Consider the following 19,309-nt stretch of genomic DNA (forward strand, 5'->3'; position numbering starts at 1 on the left):
AAACAATTTGAATACCACCGCTTTAAGCTCTGTGGTTGTGTTTTGCTTCTGGTCTGCAGGGGGTACTCTCTCACGTCAGGTCTCGTTGCCAAGCCAACGGCAGCAGCACTTCCTGTCCAGAGCTCCTCCCACCAGTATTGGCTCTACCCCCCAGACTGATGACTCCTACACCTTGTACTATGGCCACGCAGGTAAACACAAGCATGCACACACACACACACCAGTGTTAATTCCATCAACAATAACTATGACAAAAAATGCTTTTCAACTACCAATTTTTCCTGACTAAAACTATGACAATCATGAGAAGAGATACCCTGGAAAAAATCACTAACTATTACAAATTACTTTTCATTTTAGTCACCGAAAATGTGACGAGACAATAATTACCAGTGAGACTAAGGTGCATTTAATTTGACATGAAGCTCCGTTTCATCTGTTTTGCCCAAATCATTGAATGCAATCCTCTCATTGGCAGTATTGACATCTGATTTGATTGAGCTGATCTGCGCGGCTCTTCCACACAGCTCCCAGGCGTTATCTTCAGTCACCCCTAAATCTTTTGAACTGATGCAAAGCCAGGACACTTGACTTGTAACTAACCTCAACTAGAAACAATCATGTTTACTCTCTATCTTACTATCATGTAGGCTATTTTTGCTTTGATCACTTCAGAAGCTCTACTTTTTGTTATTCATTCAGATGCGGTTTCTCGCCGTCCACAAACGCGAGTTGCGGTTGCTTTTTTCCTATGGGAAAAACAAATATTTGTTATTTGTTGGAAATCAGGAGTACAGTAATACTTCTGGCATTTCTTGAAAGATCAAATTATCCTCTTTTCAAGGAAACCAATGTTATTTACTCCCATGACAGTTATGATTGGGGCTGTAAATTGGGGGAAAACATCTGAGCTGTAAATTGTTTAACCTGTAGCCAAGGCTTTGTAGTATATGGTTAATTATAGCTGGCATTGGTTACAATCTGTCACAATACCAATTATGCCAGCTAAGGTATACAAGGAGATAGTTGGCCTAGTTGGACAAGGCTATCTGAATGTGCACATGATGGAAGTTAGACGTGGCCTAAATATTAATTATTTAACAGAAAAAAATCACTGACCATGAATTTACTAAAATGGCTGTGACTAAGGGAGTGGAAGCTATTATGTGCATGTTGGAAGTTAAGTTAGAGGTTTATGTGAAATCTACAATGCCTAAAATAGGACAGAAATTACTGACTAAAACTAGACTAAAATTGTCCAGAGTTTTAGTCGACTGATAATAACTAAAAATAAGAAGGGTGAAATGGGAGTAAGACTAAAAATGTATTTTAATCATAAAGACTAAAACTAAATCTAATATAGGTGACAGTAATTTACAGATGTTCTTGACCTCTACTACTTCTCTCCATCCACTAAGTCAATTTTGTGGAAACAAAGTGGCCTATTATTTCCATTAGGGCTCTGACAACCCCCCAAAACCCCCACCCACTCCATACCCGCCTTAGTCCCGCTGAGAGTCACCCTGGAGTCCTCTGACCCCGCTCAACCCCATGACCCCCACTCCCCAGCACACCTCCACCAGCCCTGGCTTACAGTATGTGTTTTTGTTAGGTACCTGTACACCTGGCAGTCTCCTTTCAGCCCCAGCTAGTCCAGCTAGCCCCAGTGAGGACATATGGGTCCTCAGGAACTCTCACACTGGTAAGAGTGTGTGTACCCAGCTACCCAATTACCCAGACTATCTCGTGCCCCTCTGTTTACCCAGTCTGCTAGATGTACCACCCTCTCCCCCTCATAAAGTCCAAATTAATGCCTCCATCCCCACCTAAAGACCCATGCTGCTGACCTGTTCCCCTCCAAGTGTCCTGTCCAAGTGTCCATTCCCAGCTGATTCCCTGATCTTGACCCAATCTTGTACTGTACACTTCTCCACTGATCCTCTCTTTCTGTCTTCCTTTCTCTCCCTCCCTGACGAGAGGTGACAGTACCCATGGAAGCAAACTTTGCCACAATGTTATACTCCCTCCCTCTCTCGCTCTAGCAGGAGACAGGAACAGTGTTGGCAGTGCAGGCAGCAGTGCAGGTAGTGTGGGCAGCAGTCGTAGTGCTGGCAGCGGGCAGAGCTCCGAGAACAGTTTTGGACAGAACGGGTCACACACTCACCAAACCGCAGCCACATTGGGTTCCTACATGGCCAAGGTGAGCACAGTGAGCTGGCAATTATTTTTGAAATGTTAATAGATATCACTAGCTGAAGTAAAGGTTACACTTGGTTGCAGGAAAAAAATATAGAAAGTATATTGACCTTATTAACAGTCATATATATAAACCACAAATAGCTGAACAAGGTCTTCCTCTTTCTGTGTGTAGCTGGCTCCCTCTGCTGGTGAATCAGAACAGCAGTTTCGCTCAGTAGGACCAGTCCACAGCAAACAACCTGATGGATCTACAGGTTAGTTACACTACTGTGCACCAGGGTTAGGGTCAATTCCATTTCAATTCCGGAATTACACTGCAATTCAAATTCTCTTGAATACTTTTCAATTAGCAACATTTGGAACTAGAATTGGAATTTGATTTACATTCTGAATTGAAATGGAATTGACCACAACGCTACTTTACACTACTTACCTTTCTGCTCTACACTCCTCTAATCTCTTCCCTTTCCCTTCAACTCTTTATCTATTTATACTCAGCATTTTCCCATGCCAACCCCACAGACATTTTGTCTGTAATTTTCAGTTGATACAGTATATTCTGTATGCCTTTTTGTCTGTTAACTAGCTGTATTCAGTCTACGAGGTCAGATGATCCACCTTCTAGCCCAGGCCAGGCCAATAGTAGCTAGCTACAGCCACAGGGCAGTGGGGAAATGAGAAAGAAATGCAGTGCTTACCCCTCTACATCAACAATTCATAAACCAGCTTTCTACACAGCCGATAAACACAGAAACTTACCTCTCCACAAACCAATATAGACAACGGATCTCCTCACTATAAACCAATAAAATACATGAGGAGATTTCAGCTCCAGCTCACCTCACTGCAAAACATAAAAGACAGAGGTTGGGTCCCAAATGGCATTGCCCATAGGTCTCTGGTCAAAAGTAGTGCACTATATAGGAAATAGGTTACCATTTGGGATACAGACAGCTCAGCTCTCTACAGAAGCAATAAAAAGAGACACAGTGAGTCTTTGGTCTCTCATCTGTGGGTTCGGGGTAGGACAAGAGGAAAGAGAGATACGGGTATTCTGTCAGCTTACGGTGTTCTGCTGAGTAAGGCCTGAACAAACCGCTATCAGCTGCTCCTGACCTGGAAGGGAAGGAGGAAGGGATGGAGAGAGACAACAACAGAAAGACTTCACCAGGACAGAGCGAGGGAGTGGGTAAGAGAGAAAGGGGAGGAGACAGACAGAGAAAGTCAGTGAGAGAATAACAAAACATAGTCTGTGTGTGTGAGAGAGAGTCAGAGTAGAGGGAGACATTGGAGATGGGTTGAAAGAGAAGAAAGAGAATTACAGAAGCCAGATGAGAGAGAGAGAGAGATGTTTATGACTCAGTTTCACAGAGGCAGAGAGATGAGGTGCAAAAAGACAGGAGCTCCACCACTTTCCTTGTTCCAGAGGGGTAAGACTTAGTTCTCCTGGCTATTCCTTGTTATTATCTGCAATCTCTTCAGCTATTAATTACTCTTATTTTAGTGTGATTGTAATTTTACTGGAGACGTTTACCAGTGTTTGTTGTTTGACCTAAACAACTTAGAGAAACAGGGGGGAAAACGACCTCAAATGTAGTCTGTCAGAGAGCCAGGGTGAAAAGGTTTCATCTCTATTTTCAGGCTAAATGTAGCAAGTTAGAAGATAAGGTTATTTTGGCAGGTTGACGTTTATTGGGATGAGTCTTGTCCTGGAGGCAGAACTGAGCGATATCCGCTGGATGGGCCAGCTTTTAAAGTAAAAATGGGCTATGTTGTAAAGATGTATGAAAACAAAATATCGCTTTTTGCAATAATTTAAGGTTAGGGTTAAGCATTAGGGTTAGCAGTGTGGTTAGGGTTAGTTTTCAAATGAGATGTTGTGGCCGTGCCAGCTCGTGACAACTCTGCAGAGCTTCCTCCAAAATATTAAATGACGAAAAACGCTAACCTTCATTATTGTAGCTAAATACATGGGGTCCATACTTGCAAACATTATTCAAAGTTTGAGATGCACGTGATACAACGCTACATGTTAGCTGTCTGACTCATTTAGCTCTATGCTGTAACAAATTCCTCATCAGCCCATCAAAGATCTTAGACTTTATATCCACCAACCAATGGTATTTCTTAAAATAGGTCATTTTGGTCACCAGAGGGATATTTTAAACCTCCACATTCAAGGTTTACTTGGTCTAGAAAGTTTAGTCCCAATATTGCCAGATGCTTCCTTGACGAGGTTCCTAGCGTTAGACACAATTCGAAAGACATGTTCTCGCATATATGACAAAAGTCGTACCCTTTTGCTTAACACACATCCATGTGCTTTTACTGGAAAAACATAAAGTATATGTCATGTACCACTAATACCATCGCTACTGGATGGCGTATTCCGCTAATGTGATTGACTGTATCTTCGGGGTACAGTAACATGGTAAGTAGACCGGGAACGCGCCACCGAAGGCATATTGATTTTGTCCATCCACACTAGACGTGGGTTTGAGACCCTTCGCGTCAAGTTTGATTATTAAGGAAAAAACGATTCACTGCTGGTCCTTGATGCTCAATTCAAATAACGCATATGTGACGATTAATTTAATAATGCATATAAAACGTTTTTCATGTAAGTGTAGCCTACATAAGAAATGAAGTGGTGTTTTTAGTCTAACAGTAACGTTACACTATGCTATTATATTCGGTATGTTCGGCCTTGGCAGAATACAAATGAATCATTAAGTTATTGCGAGACATTTATTCAGCTTTGATCTAAACTTTATTAAAGACCAGCATTCTGAGAAGTGACAGAGTATCGCTCTGGTGCTCTCCGGCAGTTTTAATGTTTCACCTCTGTTTCACCTCTGTAGGTATCGGTGTACAAGGGACTCCAAGAAGCTCCTCATTAAATATATTTATATACAAAGTTTTGGCTGCACTTCCCTTATCAACAAACTATGAAAATAAATGTAATTCTACATTTCAAACGATAAAGCTATATCTCACCGGGGATTGAAATTTACGGCAAAAAATAGTTATGTGCCATTTGACAAGTCTTCTATCGTGTCCATCTACGTAAACCATGTTAATTGGCTGATGCAGATTTGTTACCGGACATAATCACTGCCCCCTGGCCAGGTTAGCATAGTGCTAAATGTGACAGGTTATGTAATGGGAACAACGATGTAGCGTTTTATCACGTGCAACTACGTCGAGAATTTTAATTGTTAGATGCGCATTTTAAACATGTCTAATGTTCATAAGTATGGGCCCATAGAGTTTTGTTTACTAAAGTGTGTTTTGTTTGTTTACTTCTTCACCTGAGCATTTTTGTTTTGCTGTTCTGCGGTGAATATGTTTTTACTCGGGGTTTTTGTAGTGAGACATTGCTGGATAATTAGAATACACATTTCTGATCAGCAGTATTGTTGTGCCATTGAGCCCCACAATGCATTGCTCTTTACAGTACTGTAATCTATAATTCCAGTAGCTAACTCTGTAACATTGATGTAAGTTTACAGCAACATTTTTAGTGTGGGTATGGTCATGTGTGTGTGTGTAAGACTGGCACAGACAGGGTCCTATTCAGTCAGTCCTGCACTGTAGTCCTTTCATTCAAGTGTCATGTTCTGTTTTCAGGACCTGTAGATGTGATACATGGGGGGGGGCATTCTTATAAGCCGATAAATGTGTGCTACACTGTACTCTGTGATCGCTGTGTTCCACTTCACTGCTACACTACTCAGCCTAGGCCTGGTTTCCAGATACAGTGTATACCTATGGTATTGATATGTCCATACAAGCTGTGTGTGCTGAATGTATGCCCTGTATTCTAGCTCTCCAGGTTTCCAGCTTTTTCTGTCTCTCTCGCTCTCTCACTGTTGCTCTCTGTCTCTGTTTTTGTCAGCCTTGTGAGTAGAAGCATGCGTGTGTTTTGGATGTAGGGGTTGATGAGATGTATACAGACACAAACACATGGGCCAAATATCTCTCACGCAGGTGCTTTCTTCACCTCTGGAGGGAGAGAGGGGGGATGGGGCCCAGACATGTTTGGAATGAAGGAGAGAGGGAAGGGAGGGAGAGAGGTTGGGATCAAAACCATTGCCCCAGGTGAAAGAGAGAGACAGAGAGGAATGGTGAAGATGCATTCTTCAGTGAGCTGCAGTAATCTGTTGACTGACCCTACATATCTACAAGATAATACAGCTTTACCTCGGTCCTTCATTCAGCTTGCTGTTACAGTAGGCTGTTAGTGATACACCGCTGAGTGTACAAAACATTAAGAACACCTGCTTTTTCCTGGACATAGACTGACCAGGTGAATCCAGGTGAAAGCTAGGATCCCTTATTGATGTCACTTGTTAATTCCACTTTGATCAGTGCAGATGAAAGGGAGGAGGCAGTTTAAAGAAGGATTTTTAAGCCTTGAGACAATTGAGACATGGATTGTGTATGTGTGCCATTCAGACGACTTGAGGCTGTTCTGATGGCAAAAGGGGTGTAAACTCAATATTAGGAAGGCGTTCCTAATGTTTGGTGTACTCAATGTATATGCCATTGTAGCAGACACTTTTATCCAAAGGGACAAAGTGATGCATGCATACATTTTTTACCTATGGGTGGTCCCAGCTATCAAACTCACTATCCAGGGGTTGCCATGCTCTACCAACTGATCTGTGACCTCTGTGCATTGATTTTGGAATCTTTCCCTATCTCTCTTTTTCCCAGGTGGTCCGCGTCATCAGGTCAGTGGTGGTACTCGGTCAGGGGAGCAGGGTGGCTTCATGCGTCCAGATCAGCTCCTGGAGGGCAGGGTGAGTTGAATATGGTGTGTGTGTGTGTGTCCGTTCGTCTATGTGTGCGTGTGTCACATGAGGCTGCTGAGGGGAGTGGTATGGAATGGTATCAAACACATGGAAACCATTTGATTTGATGAGTGCAATTACCAATACATTTATTCCGTTCCAGCCAATACTAAGAGCCCGTCCTCCCCAATTAAGGTGCCACCAACCTCATGTGGTTTGGTTGTGCATGTGTGATAACCTTCTGTTCTCTGTCTATAGGACTCTGAGGCCATCTACCAATGGCTGTGTGAGTTCCAGCTGGAGAGCTACACTGCTAACTTCCTTACAACAGGATACGATGTGCCTACTATCAGTAGGATGACCCCAGAGGTCAGACACTGGATTGTATTACCCCATTCACACATTTACCTCTTTTTAGGTCAACAAAATTAACGAGCATGGATGAATGTGTTCTGTAGTCATTTTTATCATTGACAGCCTAGTCGTGGGGCTTTCTAACCTGGTGTGTGTCTCTCCAGGACCTGACAGCTATCGGTGTGACCAAGCCAGGCCACCGTAAGAAGATCTCCATGGAGATAGGCAACCTAAACATCCCAGAATGGCTACCTGACTACATCCCTGTAAGAGACTTTCACATGACCTTTGCACTCTGTACACAGTTATGGCTGATAACAACAAGCCTTTGATAGACTGCACATCTCTCTCTCTATGTCATTAATCAGAATTAGTTCTTTGTATTTCATGTACACCTTTACAATCAGCAGTAACTGTGTTTTGTCGTACAACCATTGGACAAGAAGCACACCCTCTGTCCCTCTGTCTTTCTCTCTCTGTCTCACTCTCTCTCTCTGTCTCACTCTCTGTCTCGCTCTCACTCTATTGAATAAATGCTGTTTCTTTGTTTCCTCTCCATCTCTCTCTCATTCTCTGTCAGTCTGAGCTGTCAGAGTGGTTGAGTGCGATTGGTCTCCCTCAGTACCAGAAAAGACTGTGTGAGAACGGTTATGACACCATCAGCATCATCAAGGATATCACATGGGAAGACTTATCAGAGATAGGAATCACTAAACTGGGTAAGGGATTTTCACACGCACGGGGACACACACTGCAGATGCACTGACATTAAGCAAGGTCATCTGTCTGTCAGAAAGGTGTGTGAGAGCTCTTGGACACATTCCCCCTCACCAATATAACAGCCTTGGTGTCGACAACCAATGATCAACCATTTTAACCACTTTCTATCATCATTATTTTTCATAGTTCTTTTTTCTACAATTTGTGTGGAATTTATTTTTGTCTCTCTCTCTCTCTCTCTCCCAGGTCATCAGAAGAAGCTGATGTTAGCCGTGAAGCGTTTATGCGACCTGCATCGTTCCCGTCACCATGCCAATGGCTCCGGCACGCTACGGTGTAGTAAACCCCTCGCGGCTCTGGAGCTGGTGGCTATCGAGCCCCCCGAGCCCCCTGCCGACTGCTGCCCCCCATCCCCCCACAGTCCCAGGACACCCCTCCTTTCCTTTCAGGACAGCGAGCTGAGCACAGAGCTACAAAACGCCATGATGGGCAGGGCAGGAGGAAGAGGGGTGGGGATAGGGGGGTTTGGGATGTGTGTGAGAGGTGTGGTGAGGGGTGTGGTGTCGCCAATGTCGCTCAGCCAGGAGAGCATTGGAACGCGTTCCCGCGGATCTGGGAATTCTGGGAATTTTTCGGGATGTTCCCAAGAGCTTCACCAACAGACTCTGGCATCGGCTGGAGTCTACAGTCGCTCGGACGAGAGCCTGGGGGGAGTGGGAGGAAGATGGGCGAGACAGGGGGGAGGAGGGAGTCCAGAGAGAGACAGGCAGAGACCCACAGAGTTGTGGTCAGACCAGCTGCGCCAGCCCCCCACTAAACTACCCATCACCCCTCCTCTCACCCCCAGCAAGATGCCCCGCTTCGCCTACCCAGCCGTGCCCATGCCCAGTAAACCCAAACCCTGCCAGTCCCCTGCCCACCCCCACCGCCCCTCCTTCTCTCCCCAGGCCTCCCCCACACAGAGGACCTTCAGTTACCTCCACACCCAGGGAGGAGGTACCGATCTGGGCCAGCGTGGTCTACCCAAGCCCCATGCTGGAGCTGTCCCCCTCCCAGGACTAGGCCTCAACACAGAGGCCCTTAAGGGCCCTAAGAAACGCACCCAGAGTCTGACACACTATTCCCTGTCAGATGGAGAACCGGAAGACGACGAGTTATCGGCGCAAGAATCCATATCCCCGGTGACCATGCCCTCGTACGCCACACTAGGACGCAAACCAGGCCGCGGCCAATCCTCCGCCGTCCAACGCCACATCAGCCGGAGCCACACATTCGCTGTGCGCTCTCGCCGCAAAGGCCCGCCCCCACCACCACCTAAGAGGTTGAGCTCGGTGAGTGGCAGCCAGGCCAACGAATCAGGAGGAGCAGCAGTAGTGTCAGTGGAGGTGCCAGGGGTGGAGACTGAGAGTGCAGGCAGTGTGAGGAGCATTGCAGCCAGGCTACAGGGGTCCGGGCCCAGGGGCAGTCCCTCTAAGGGGGTAGAATTACCCTCCCCACGCACCTCCACCCTCGCCTCCCACAAACTTGTACCCGCTCTGGGGCTGGAAGGCCTGAGGAGGATGGGGAGCGAGCGGAGGGATAGAGATGGAGTGATAGAGAGAATCCCAGAAGAGGAGGGAGAGAGAGGGAGGAAGAGTGGTTCAGTATTGGAAAGCTCTACGTCACTTCAGAGGAGCTCCAGTGAAAACCTCCCTTTCGCGGAGGAGGGCAACCTCACCATCAAACAGCGGCCCAGGTTGGGAGCAGGTTGCCGGGCAGAGCCTGAAATCCAACCCCAGGCTTCTCTAGAAGACCCAAAGATGCAGCCCCCAAAGTCCCTGGAGATCCCAGAGTTCAACCTCAAAGAGTCGGACACGGTCAAACGGCGGCGTCAGCCCAAAGACCGGGACACACACACACTGGACGAGGTCTTCACCCCCAGCGAAGATGACGCACACACACAGCCGCACACACACAGCCGGTCCAACGGCTTCCACACACACACAAACAGAGACATAAAGAGTGAGGAGGAAGCAGGTGTGAGGTCAGAGCGCAGTTTACAGAGAGTAGGATCGACAGGGAAATGCCAGAAACCACCTCTGTCCTCCAAACCAACCAGCACTCCCCTCAAACCAGCTGGTCAACAGATACACACAACTACATCTAAACCAGGCAGTCAACAGATACACACAACTACATCTAAACCAGGCAGTCAACAGATACACACAACTACATCTAAACCAGGCAGTCAACAGATACACACAACTACATCTAAACCAGGCAGTCAACAGATACACACAACTACATCTAAACCAGGCAGTCAACAGAAGACAGCACCAACGTCCAAATTAGGTAGCACACACAACCATATAACCACTCCTATACCAGCCAATCAACAAATACACACAACTTCATCAAGACCAGCCAGTCAACAGACACGGGCAACTATCCATATACCAGCCAGCCCACAAAATACACGCACAACCAACTCTATACCGATCAATCCACAGAAACTAGTAACAGCAGCCAAACCAGCCAGTCCACAGAAAACAATAACATCCAAGCCAGTAATTCACCAGACGCCTGCTACTGTCTCTAGACTTCCCCAGCGCAGCATAACCATAACGTCAGCCCCTACAGCCCGTTCCCCTGGTGTGACTCTCAATGTGGTCCAGAGTGTGGTTTTCACTTCCCCAGCCCAGGCAGCCCCTGTTTCATCCTACCGCACCTTAGGGCCTCCAGGCCAGGCAGGGCGAGCAGTAAAGGCCCAGGCTGGTAAGGCTTGCTCGGAGGTACTGGTTCAGAGGAGGCTGGATGAGACCAGCACGTCACTCGAGGAAGCGCTGAAAGATGTAGAGAGGAAACTGGCTCAGGACGACACTGATGGGTAAGACACACACCCACATGCGGCAGACACATATACACACACACACTCACTGTATTAACACTCTCCTCTCTCTATTCCAGTGGCAGCGGCACAGTGAAAGCAGCAGGGAATATTCTGGATGACATCGGCAACATGTTTGGTGACCTCGCTGACCAGCTGGATGCCATGTTGGATTAAATCCTCTTCATTTCACTCAAGGCAAACTGAATAGGATCAGCTGGGTTCAATGGATTGGGTTGGGTTGCCTAGATAACTAGGCTTTGACCCAAATGGCACCCTATTCACTATATAGTGCACTACTTTGGACCAGAGCCCTACATGTCCTGGTCAAAGTATTTCACTATATAGGGAATTAGCGAGCCATGCAGAACGGTGCCCTAAACTTGCTTAGACTGATCTGCATGTTTCCAACATCCACTCTCATAGGGTGGATGACAGAAAGTATGAGGGAGGGGAAAGGAAGGGTGAGGGAAGGGAGATGGGAGCCGTAGGGAGAGGGGAGCTGTAGGGTTGAGGAGAGCAGATATCTTACACAAACACTTTGTCATCAGAATTTTTTACGCAAGCGCTTACTGAGGGATACAGCTTACTGAGGGATACAGCTTACTGAGGGATACACCTTACTGAGGGATACACCTTACTGAGGGATACACCTTACTGAGGGATACACCTTACTGAGGGATACACCTTACTGAGGGATACACCTTACTGAGGGATACACCTTACTGAAGGATACAGCTTACTGAGGGATACACCTTACTGAGGGATACAGCTTACTGAGGGATACAGCTTACTGAGGGATACAGCTTACTGAGGGATACAGCTTACTGAGGGATACACCTTACTGAGGGATACACCTTACTGAGGGATACACCTTACTGAGGGATACATCTTACTGAGGGATACACCTTACTGAGGGATACACCTTACTGAGGGATACACCTTACTGAGGGATACACCTTACTGAGGGATACAGCTTACTGAGGGATACAGCTTACTGAGGGATACAGCTTACTGAGGGATACAGCTTACTGAGGGATACACCTTACTGAGGGATACACCTTACTGAGGGATACATCTTACTGAGGGATACACCTTACTGAGGGATACACCTTACTGAGGGATACACCTTACTGAGGGATACACCTTACTGAGGGATACACCTGTGGGTTGTGTTGTTGGAATAGCATCAGTGAGAGGCACACACACCAGGACTTATCTAACTAAACTGAAGCACATAACCCTGGATCAATGGTTTTGCTAGGCAGACAGCACAATAACACAGAAAAGTGTACTGTGATTTATGACATCGAGCACAGGTTTATGACAGAGCATGCGTGGCTTTGCTACAGCTTTGTGCTGAGCCAACCAGATTTTACCAATGGGAATAAGGGTCCATTTTTAACATGTATGTATTGTAAGTTGTATTATATTATCGTCTTAAACTTTACCCAATGTTACGTTAAAGTGTGTCAATATTTTTAACATGAGATAAATCTTTGACGTTCCTGAAAACTGAGAATTTAGTTTACTTTGCATTTGTTTTAACAAAGGGAGCACCTATTTACTTCAATGTTAAGTGTAACTGGCATTTCAAAAGTACTTATTTGTTTTATCTTATGTTATTTAACATGTAATATACTATAGTTTGGTTGATTATTGTTGGAGTTGGGTAAGTATCTATAAGATGACATATTATCTGAATTAAATTCCATGCATATGTATTTGTTTATGGTTTACCAAAGTGGAAATCCAGTGTTAGCTCTCCAAAGGCTTCAAAACAACATTGGGGGGGGTAAAGCTCAGCTGTGTAGTGAAGGTGTTGCAGTATGTTATAAGTTTTGGTCGCAAACACAGTTTAGTGGGTGCAGCGAAATACTTATGTTTCGAGCACCTAACAATGCAGACAAATGTTAGACAATTAAAATGTAAGAAGGGGGAAAAGGATGAATCTGATTAACAACCCAAATAGCAGTAATCAACTACAGGTTTTTATACTACTGACATGTACAGTGGCAAGGGAAAATTTGTGAACCCTTTGGAAATATCTGAATTTCTGCATAAATTGGTCATAAAATTTGATCTGAACTTCATCAAGGTCACAACAATAGACAAACAGTCTGCTTAAACTAATAACACAAACCAAAAAAAATCACGTCTTTATTGAACACTGTGTAAACATTCAAAGTGCAGGGTGGAAGAAGTATGTGAACTCTTGGATTTAATAACTGGTTGACCCTCCTTTGGCAGCAATAACCTCAACCAAATGTTTTCTGTAGTTGCGGATCAGACCTGCACAACAGTCTGGGGGAATTTTGGACCATTCCTCTTTACAAAACTGTTTCAGTTCAGCAATATTCTTGGGATGTCTGGTGTGAACCGCTTTCTTGAGGTCATGCCACAGCATCTCAATCAGGTTGAGGTCAGGAGACTGACTGGGCCACTCCAGAAGGCATATTTTATTCTGTTGTTGATTGACTTCTGCGTTGTGGGTTGTTGTACTGTTGCATCACCCAACTTCTGTTGAGCTTCAACTGGTGGACAGATAGCCTAACATTCTCCTGCAAAATGTCTTGATAAACTTGGGAATTCATTTTTCCGCCGATGATAGCAAGCTGTCCAGGCCCTGAGGCAGCAAAGCAGCCCCAAACCATGATGCTCCCTCCACCATACTTTAGGGTTGGGATGAGTTTCTGATGTTGGTGTGCTGGGGCTTTTTTCTCTCGACACATAGTGTTGTGTGTTCCTTCCAAAAAACTCAACTGTAGTTTCATCTGTACACATAATATTTTGCCAGTAGCGCTGTGGAACATCCAGGTACACTTCTGCAAACTTCAGACATCGCAGCAATGTTTTTTTTGGTCCACAGTGGATTTGTCCATGGTGTCCTCCCATGAACACCATTCTTGTTTAGTGTTTTACGCATCGTAGACTCGTCAACAGAGATGTTAGAATGTTCCAGAGATTTCTCTGTGTCTTTAGCTGACACTAGGATTCTTCTTAACCTCACTGAGCATTCTGCACGGTGCTCTTGCAGTCATCTTTGCAGGATGGCCACTCCTAGGGAGAGTAGCAACACATACTCCATTTATAGACAATTTGTCTTTCAGTGGACTGATGAACAGCAAGGCTTTTAGAGATAATTTTGTAACCCTTTCCAGCTTTATGCAAGTCAACAATTCTTAATCTTAGGTCTTCTGAGATCTCGTTTGTTCAAGACATGGTTCACATCAGACAATGACTCTTGTGAATAGCAAACTCAAAATGTGTGAGTGTTTTTTATAGGGCAAGGTAGCTCTAACCAACATCTCCAATCTTGTCTCATTGATTAGACTCCAGGTTAGCTGACTCCTGACTCCAATTAGCTTTTGGAGAAGTCATTTGCCTAGGGGTTCACATACTTTTTCCAACCTACACAGTGAATGTTTAAATGATGTATTCAATATAGACAAGAAAAATACAATCATTTGTGTGTTATTAGCACACTATATTTTCTATTGTTGTGACTTAGATGATCAGATCAAAGTTGATGACCAATTTATTCAGAAATCCCAGTAATTCCAAAGGGTTCACATACTTTTTCTTGCCACTGTATAGGCTGTGAGGTGGGTAGTATACACACCACATGAGGTTGGTGGCACCTTAATTGGGGAGGACCGGATCGTGGTAATAGTTGAAGCAGAATCAGTGGAATGGTATCAAATACAGCAAAAGCTCCATTCCAGCCATTATTAGGAGCCGTCCTCCCCTCAACAGCCTCCACTGATACTCACCTTAACATTATAACAGGCTTGGATTGCTCTCGCAGGGGTGGGCAACTCCAGTCCTTAGGGGCCTGATTGGTGCCACAGTTTTGCTCCAGCTAAAACACCTTACTCCAATAATCACCTAATCATGATCTTCAATTTAGAATGCAATTTGATTAATCAGCTGTGTTTGCAAGGGATGGAGAAAAAGTGTGACACCAATCAGGCCCTCGAGGACTGGAGTTGCCCACCCCTGCACAGAAGTCTACTGCATAGCCTCAGAGTACTGTAGTAATGTAACCTACAGTAAACCCTGACCTAGTTAAAACAGCAATCAGCAGTTGAAACAATAACAAAGCGCCCCTGTTTTGGTAAAAAGATGAGGGATGGGGCTTGATAAATCTAAACACTCAAATGTATAGACAGAGCTATGGATGGCAAGCACTGACGATCCATGATATCAACATTATACACTGAGTATACAAAACATTAAGAACACCTGCTCTTTCCATGACATAGACTAATCAGGTTAAAGCTATGATCTCTTAATCAATGTCACTTGTTAAATCCACTTCAAGTAATGTGCATGAATGGGAGGAGCCACGTTAAAGAAGGAACATTGAGACATGGATTGTGCAAGTGTGCCGTTGATTGAAGTGTCTTTCAACTGGGTATCGTAGTAGGTGCCAGGTGCACCGGTTTCAGTGTGTCAACAACTGCAACGCTGCTGGGTTTTTCATGCTCAACAGTTTCCCGTGTGTATCAAGAAAGGTCCACCGCCCAAGAGACATCCAGCCAGCATTGGTGTCGACATGGGCCAGCATCTCGTTGGAACGCTTGACACCTTGTAGAGACCATGCCCCAACAAATTGAGGCTATTCTGAGGACCTGTTTGGTGTACTCTGTGTTGTTTTAACCATGTTTTGAGACTATATAGCATTTGTTTACATTTACTTTGTTTACAAACATTTGAGTAAAACAAGCTTATATTTTGGATTCTGAAGATAGTTGTTCAAAGCTCATGAGGCATTTATAAGTTATATTCTAGAATCAATGGGTACATACTGTATCATGAATTTATAAGGCCAAAATTGTATGTAGCCACAGCAGGAAAAAAAATCTAACTTTGTTTCTCCAATGCTGTTCCAGCAATTGTTATCAGAAACCGTGGGGTGGGTCTTGGCAAATGTAACTGCCACTTGAATTCTGTGGTAACCAGTGCCACCCCAAAACCAAAGACAAGTTGGCGGATTTGGGCCCATTTCAGTGATGGTTTCTTCAAGAGAGAAAGCCGCTTTCGAATGTATTTAACTTTTATGCATGTTTCTGAAAAAGTGTTCTTGTTACAATGACTACATCGACTGACTATTTTGTAGAAAAAAACATTTACTTATATATATTTACTTATATATGCACCTTCTCTCATATGTCATGTCAACAACATTGTATTATTTATATTAGCATTCATATAACAAAAGTCCATGATTATAACATTTCATAATAGTTTTGTAGTCATATAGCTGTGATATTGTACTGCGCTTAATATTTGGTGTATACAGTTGAAGTCGGAAGTTTACAATACATTTAAACTCAGTTATTCACAATTTCTGACATTTGATCCTAGTAAAAATTCCCTGTTTTAGGTCAGATAGGATCACCACTATTTGAAGAATGTGAAATGTCAGAATAATAGGAGAGAATGATATATTTCATCTTTTATTTATTTCATCATATTCCCAGTGGGTCAGAAGTTTACACACACTCAATTAGTATTTTTTTGCATTGCCTTTAAATTGTTTAACTTGGGTCAAACGTGTCAGGTAGCCTTCCACAAGCTTCCCACAATACGTTGGGTGAATTTTGTCCCATTCCTCCTGACAGAGCTGTTGTAACTGAGTCAGGTTTGTAGGCCTCCTTGCTCGCACTCACTTTTTCAGTTCTGCCCACAAATGTTCTATGTGATTGAGGTCAGGGCTTCGTGATGGCCACTCCAATACCTTGACTTTGTTGTCCTTAAACCATTTTGCCACAACTTTGAAAGTATGCTTGGGGTCATTGTCCATTTTGAAGACCCATTTGCGACTAAGCTTTAACTTGCTGACTGATGTCTTGAGATGTTGCTTCAATATATCCACATCAAATTCCTTCCACATGATACCATCTATTTTGTGAAGTGCACCAGTCCCTCCTGCAGCAAAGCACCCCCACAACATGATGCTGCCACCCCCGTGCTTCACGGTTGGGAAGGTGGTCTTCTGCTTGCAAGCCTCCCCCTATTTCCTCCAAACATAACGATGGTCATTATGGCCAAACAGTTCTATTTTTGTTTCATCAGAACAGAGGACATTTCTCCAAAAAGTATGATCTTTGTCCCCATGTTCAATTGCAAACCATAGTCTGGCATTTTTATGGCGGTTTTGGAGCAGTGGCTTCTTCCTTGCTGAGCGGTCTTTCAGGTTATGTCGATATAGGACTCGTTGTACTGTGGATATAGATACTTTTGTACCTGTTTCCTCCAGCATCTTCACAAGGTTATTTGCTGTTGTTCTGGGACTGATTTGCACATTTCGCACCAAAGTACATGAATCTCTAGGAGACATAATGCGTCTCCTTCCTGAACAGTATGACGGCTGCGTGGTCCCATGGTGTTTATACTTGCATACAATTGTTTGTACAGATGACGTGGTACCTTCAGGCATTTGGAAATTGCTCACAAGGATGAACCAGACTTGTGGAAGTCTACAATGTTTTTCTTGGCTGATTTCTTATAATATTCCCATGATGTCAAGCAAAGATGCAGTGAGTTTGAAGGTAGGCCTTGAAATACATCCACATGTACACCTCCAATTGACTCAAATTATGTCAATTAGCCTATCAGAAGCTTCTAAATCCATGACATAATTTTCTGGAATTTTCCAAGCTGTTTAAAGGCACAGTCAACTTAGTGTATGTAAACTTCTGACCCACTGAAATTGTGATACAGTGAATTATAAGTGAAATAATCTGTAAACTATTGTTGGAAAAATGACTTGTGTCATACACAAAGTAGATGTCCTAACCGACTTGCCAAAACTAAAGTTTGTTAACAAGAAATTTGTGGAGTGGTTGATACGAGTTTTAATGACTCCAACCTGAGTGTATGTAAACATCCGACTTCAACTGTAGATGGGGGCAAAGTGACCATGCATAGATAATAAAACGCAAGTAGCAGCAGTTTAAAGTGTGGGGGGGGTCAATGCAAATAGTCCAGGTAGCCATTTGATTAGCACTGTACACCAGGATAATATTGTATCTAGGAGGAGTTCTGACTTCAACTGTTTCTGCTTCATGCAGTGTTTACTACTATCATCAGATTTTGGGGGGGGGGGCTCCCAAATGACACCCTATTTTCTATTTAGTGCACTACTTTTGACCAGGACCCATAGGACCCTGGTCAAAAGTAGTGTACTTCATTGGAAATAGGGTGGCATTTTGTAATTGGGACACAGACATAATTACTTTTACTCAAGCATTAAATTGCCAGTATACTCAGGTCCTACAGTACAGTACCCATCAATACTGCAATTATACACTTTACAAAAATGTACCAAAGTATTGGTCCTATGTTTCATCAGCTGAATTAAAAGACACCAGAAATGTTCCATACACACTAAATTTGGTGCACACATTTGTATACATTCCTGTTACTGAGCAATTGCACAATTGCATTTTATCGATGGCAATTTGAATGCACAGAAATACCGTGATGAGATCCTGAGGCCCATTTTTAAGGTATCTGTGACCAACAGATGCATATCTGAATTCCCAGTCAGGTGAAATCCATAGATTAGGGCATTATTTATTTATTTGACTGATTTCCTCATTAACTGTAACTCAGTAAATCTTTGAAATCGTATGTTGCGTTTATATTTTTGTTCAGTAATATATATATATATATATAAGCTCTGGAATAAATTAGGAGACCACTGCAAAATTATCAGTTTCTCTGATTTTACTATTTATAGGTATGTGTTTGGGTAAAATTTACATTTTTGTTTTATTCTATGAAGTTTTCCCAAATTCCCCCAAAAATGTCATTTAGAGCATTTATTTGCAGAAAATGACAACTGGTCAAAATAACAAAAAAGAATAGCACAAAGAAAATAGGTTCATATTCATTTTTAAACAATACAATAATGTTTTAACTTAGGAAGAGTTCAGAAATCAAGATTAAATGGAATAACCCTGATTTTCAATCGCAGCTTTCATGAGTCTTGGCATGAGTCTTGGCACACCAGTCTTTCACATTGATGTTGGGTGACTTTATGCCACTCCTGGCGCAAAAAATTCAAGCAGCTCGGCTTTGTTTGATGGCTTGTGACCATCCATCTTCCTCTTGATCACATTCCAGAGATTTTTAATGGGGTTCAGATCTGGAGATTGGGCTGGCCATGACAGGGTCTTGATCTGGTGGTCCTCCATCCACACCTTGATTGACCTGGCCGTGTGGCACGGAGAATTGTCCTGCTGGAAAAACCAATCCTTTTGCAGTGGTCTCTTCATTTTTTCAGAGCTGTGTGTAGGTGTGCACACACACACACAAATGACATATTGGTTTCCTTACCCTGTAAAACAGTCTATGGACAAGG

General features: G+C 43.7%; 1 protein-coding gene across 6 annotated transcripts in view; it reads left to right on the forward strand.

The window, feature by feature from the left end:
• LOC118397858 (caskin-2-like) overlaps positions 1-18,576 on the forward strand; it is an 89,879-nt gene extending 71,303 nt beyond the window's left edge. For 2 of the 6 annotated variants that reach the window (XM_035792724.2, XM_035792734.2), the window contains 10 exons: positions 60-191; positions 1,613-1,702; positions 2,043-2,200; positions 2,372-2,453; positions 6,919-7,004; positions 7,254-7,364; positions 7,514-7,615; positions 7,930-8,068; positions 8,316-10,935; positions 11,016-18,576. In XM_035792724.2, coding sequence (XP_035648617.2) covers positions 60-191; positions 1,613-1,702; positions 2,043-2,200; positions 2,372-2,453; positions 6,919-7,004; positions 7,254-7,364; positions 7,514-7,615; positions 7,930-8,068; positions 8,316-10,935; positions 11,016-11,112 — 3,617 coding nt within the window. In that variant the 3' untranslated portion in view covers positions 11,113-18,576. The remainder of the gene's footprint in view (positions 1-59; positions 192-1,612; positions 1,703-2,042; positions 2,201-2,371; positions 2,454-6,918; positions 7,005-7,253; positions 7,365-7,513; positions 7,616-7,929; positions 8,069-8,315; positions 10,936-11,015) is intronic. The other 4 variants (XM_035792730.2, XM_035792761.2, XM_035792767.2 and 1 more) reach the window with 4 other exon arrangements.
• The last annotated feature ends 733 nt before the right edge of the window (positions 18,577-19,309 follow it).

The sequence above is a fragment of the Oncorhynchus keta genome, chromosome 2 (genome assembly GCF_023373465.1).
Source record: "Oncorhynchus keta strain PuntledgeMale-10-30-2019 chromosome 2, Oket_V2, whole genome shotgun sequence".
NCBI classification, from domain to species: Eukaryota; Metazoa; Chordata; class Actinopteri; order Salmoniformes; family Salmonidae; genus Oncorhynchus; species Oncorhynchus keta.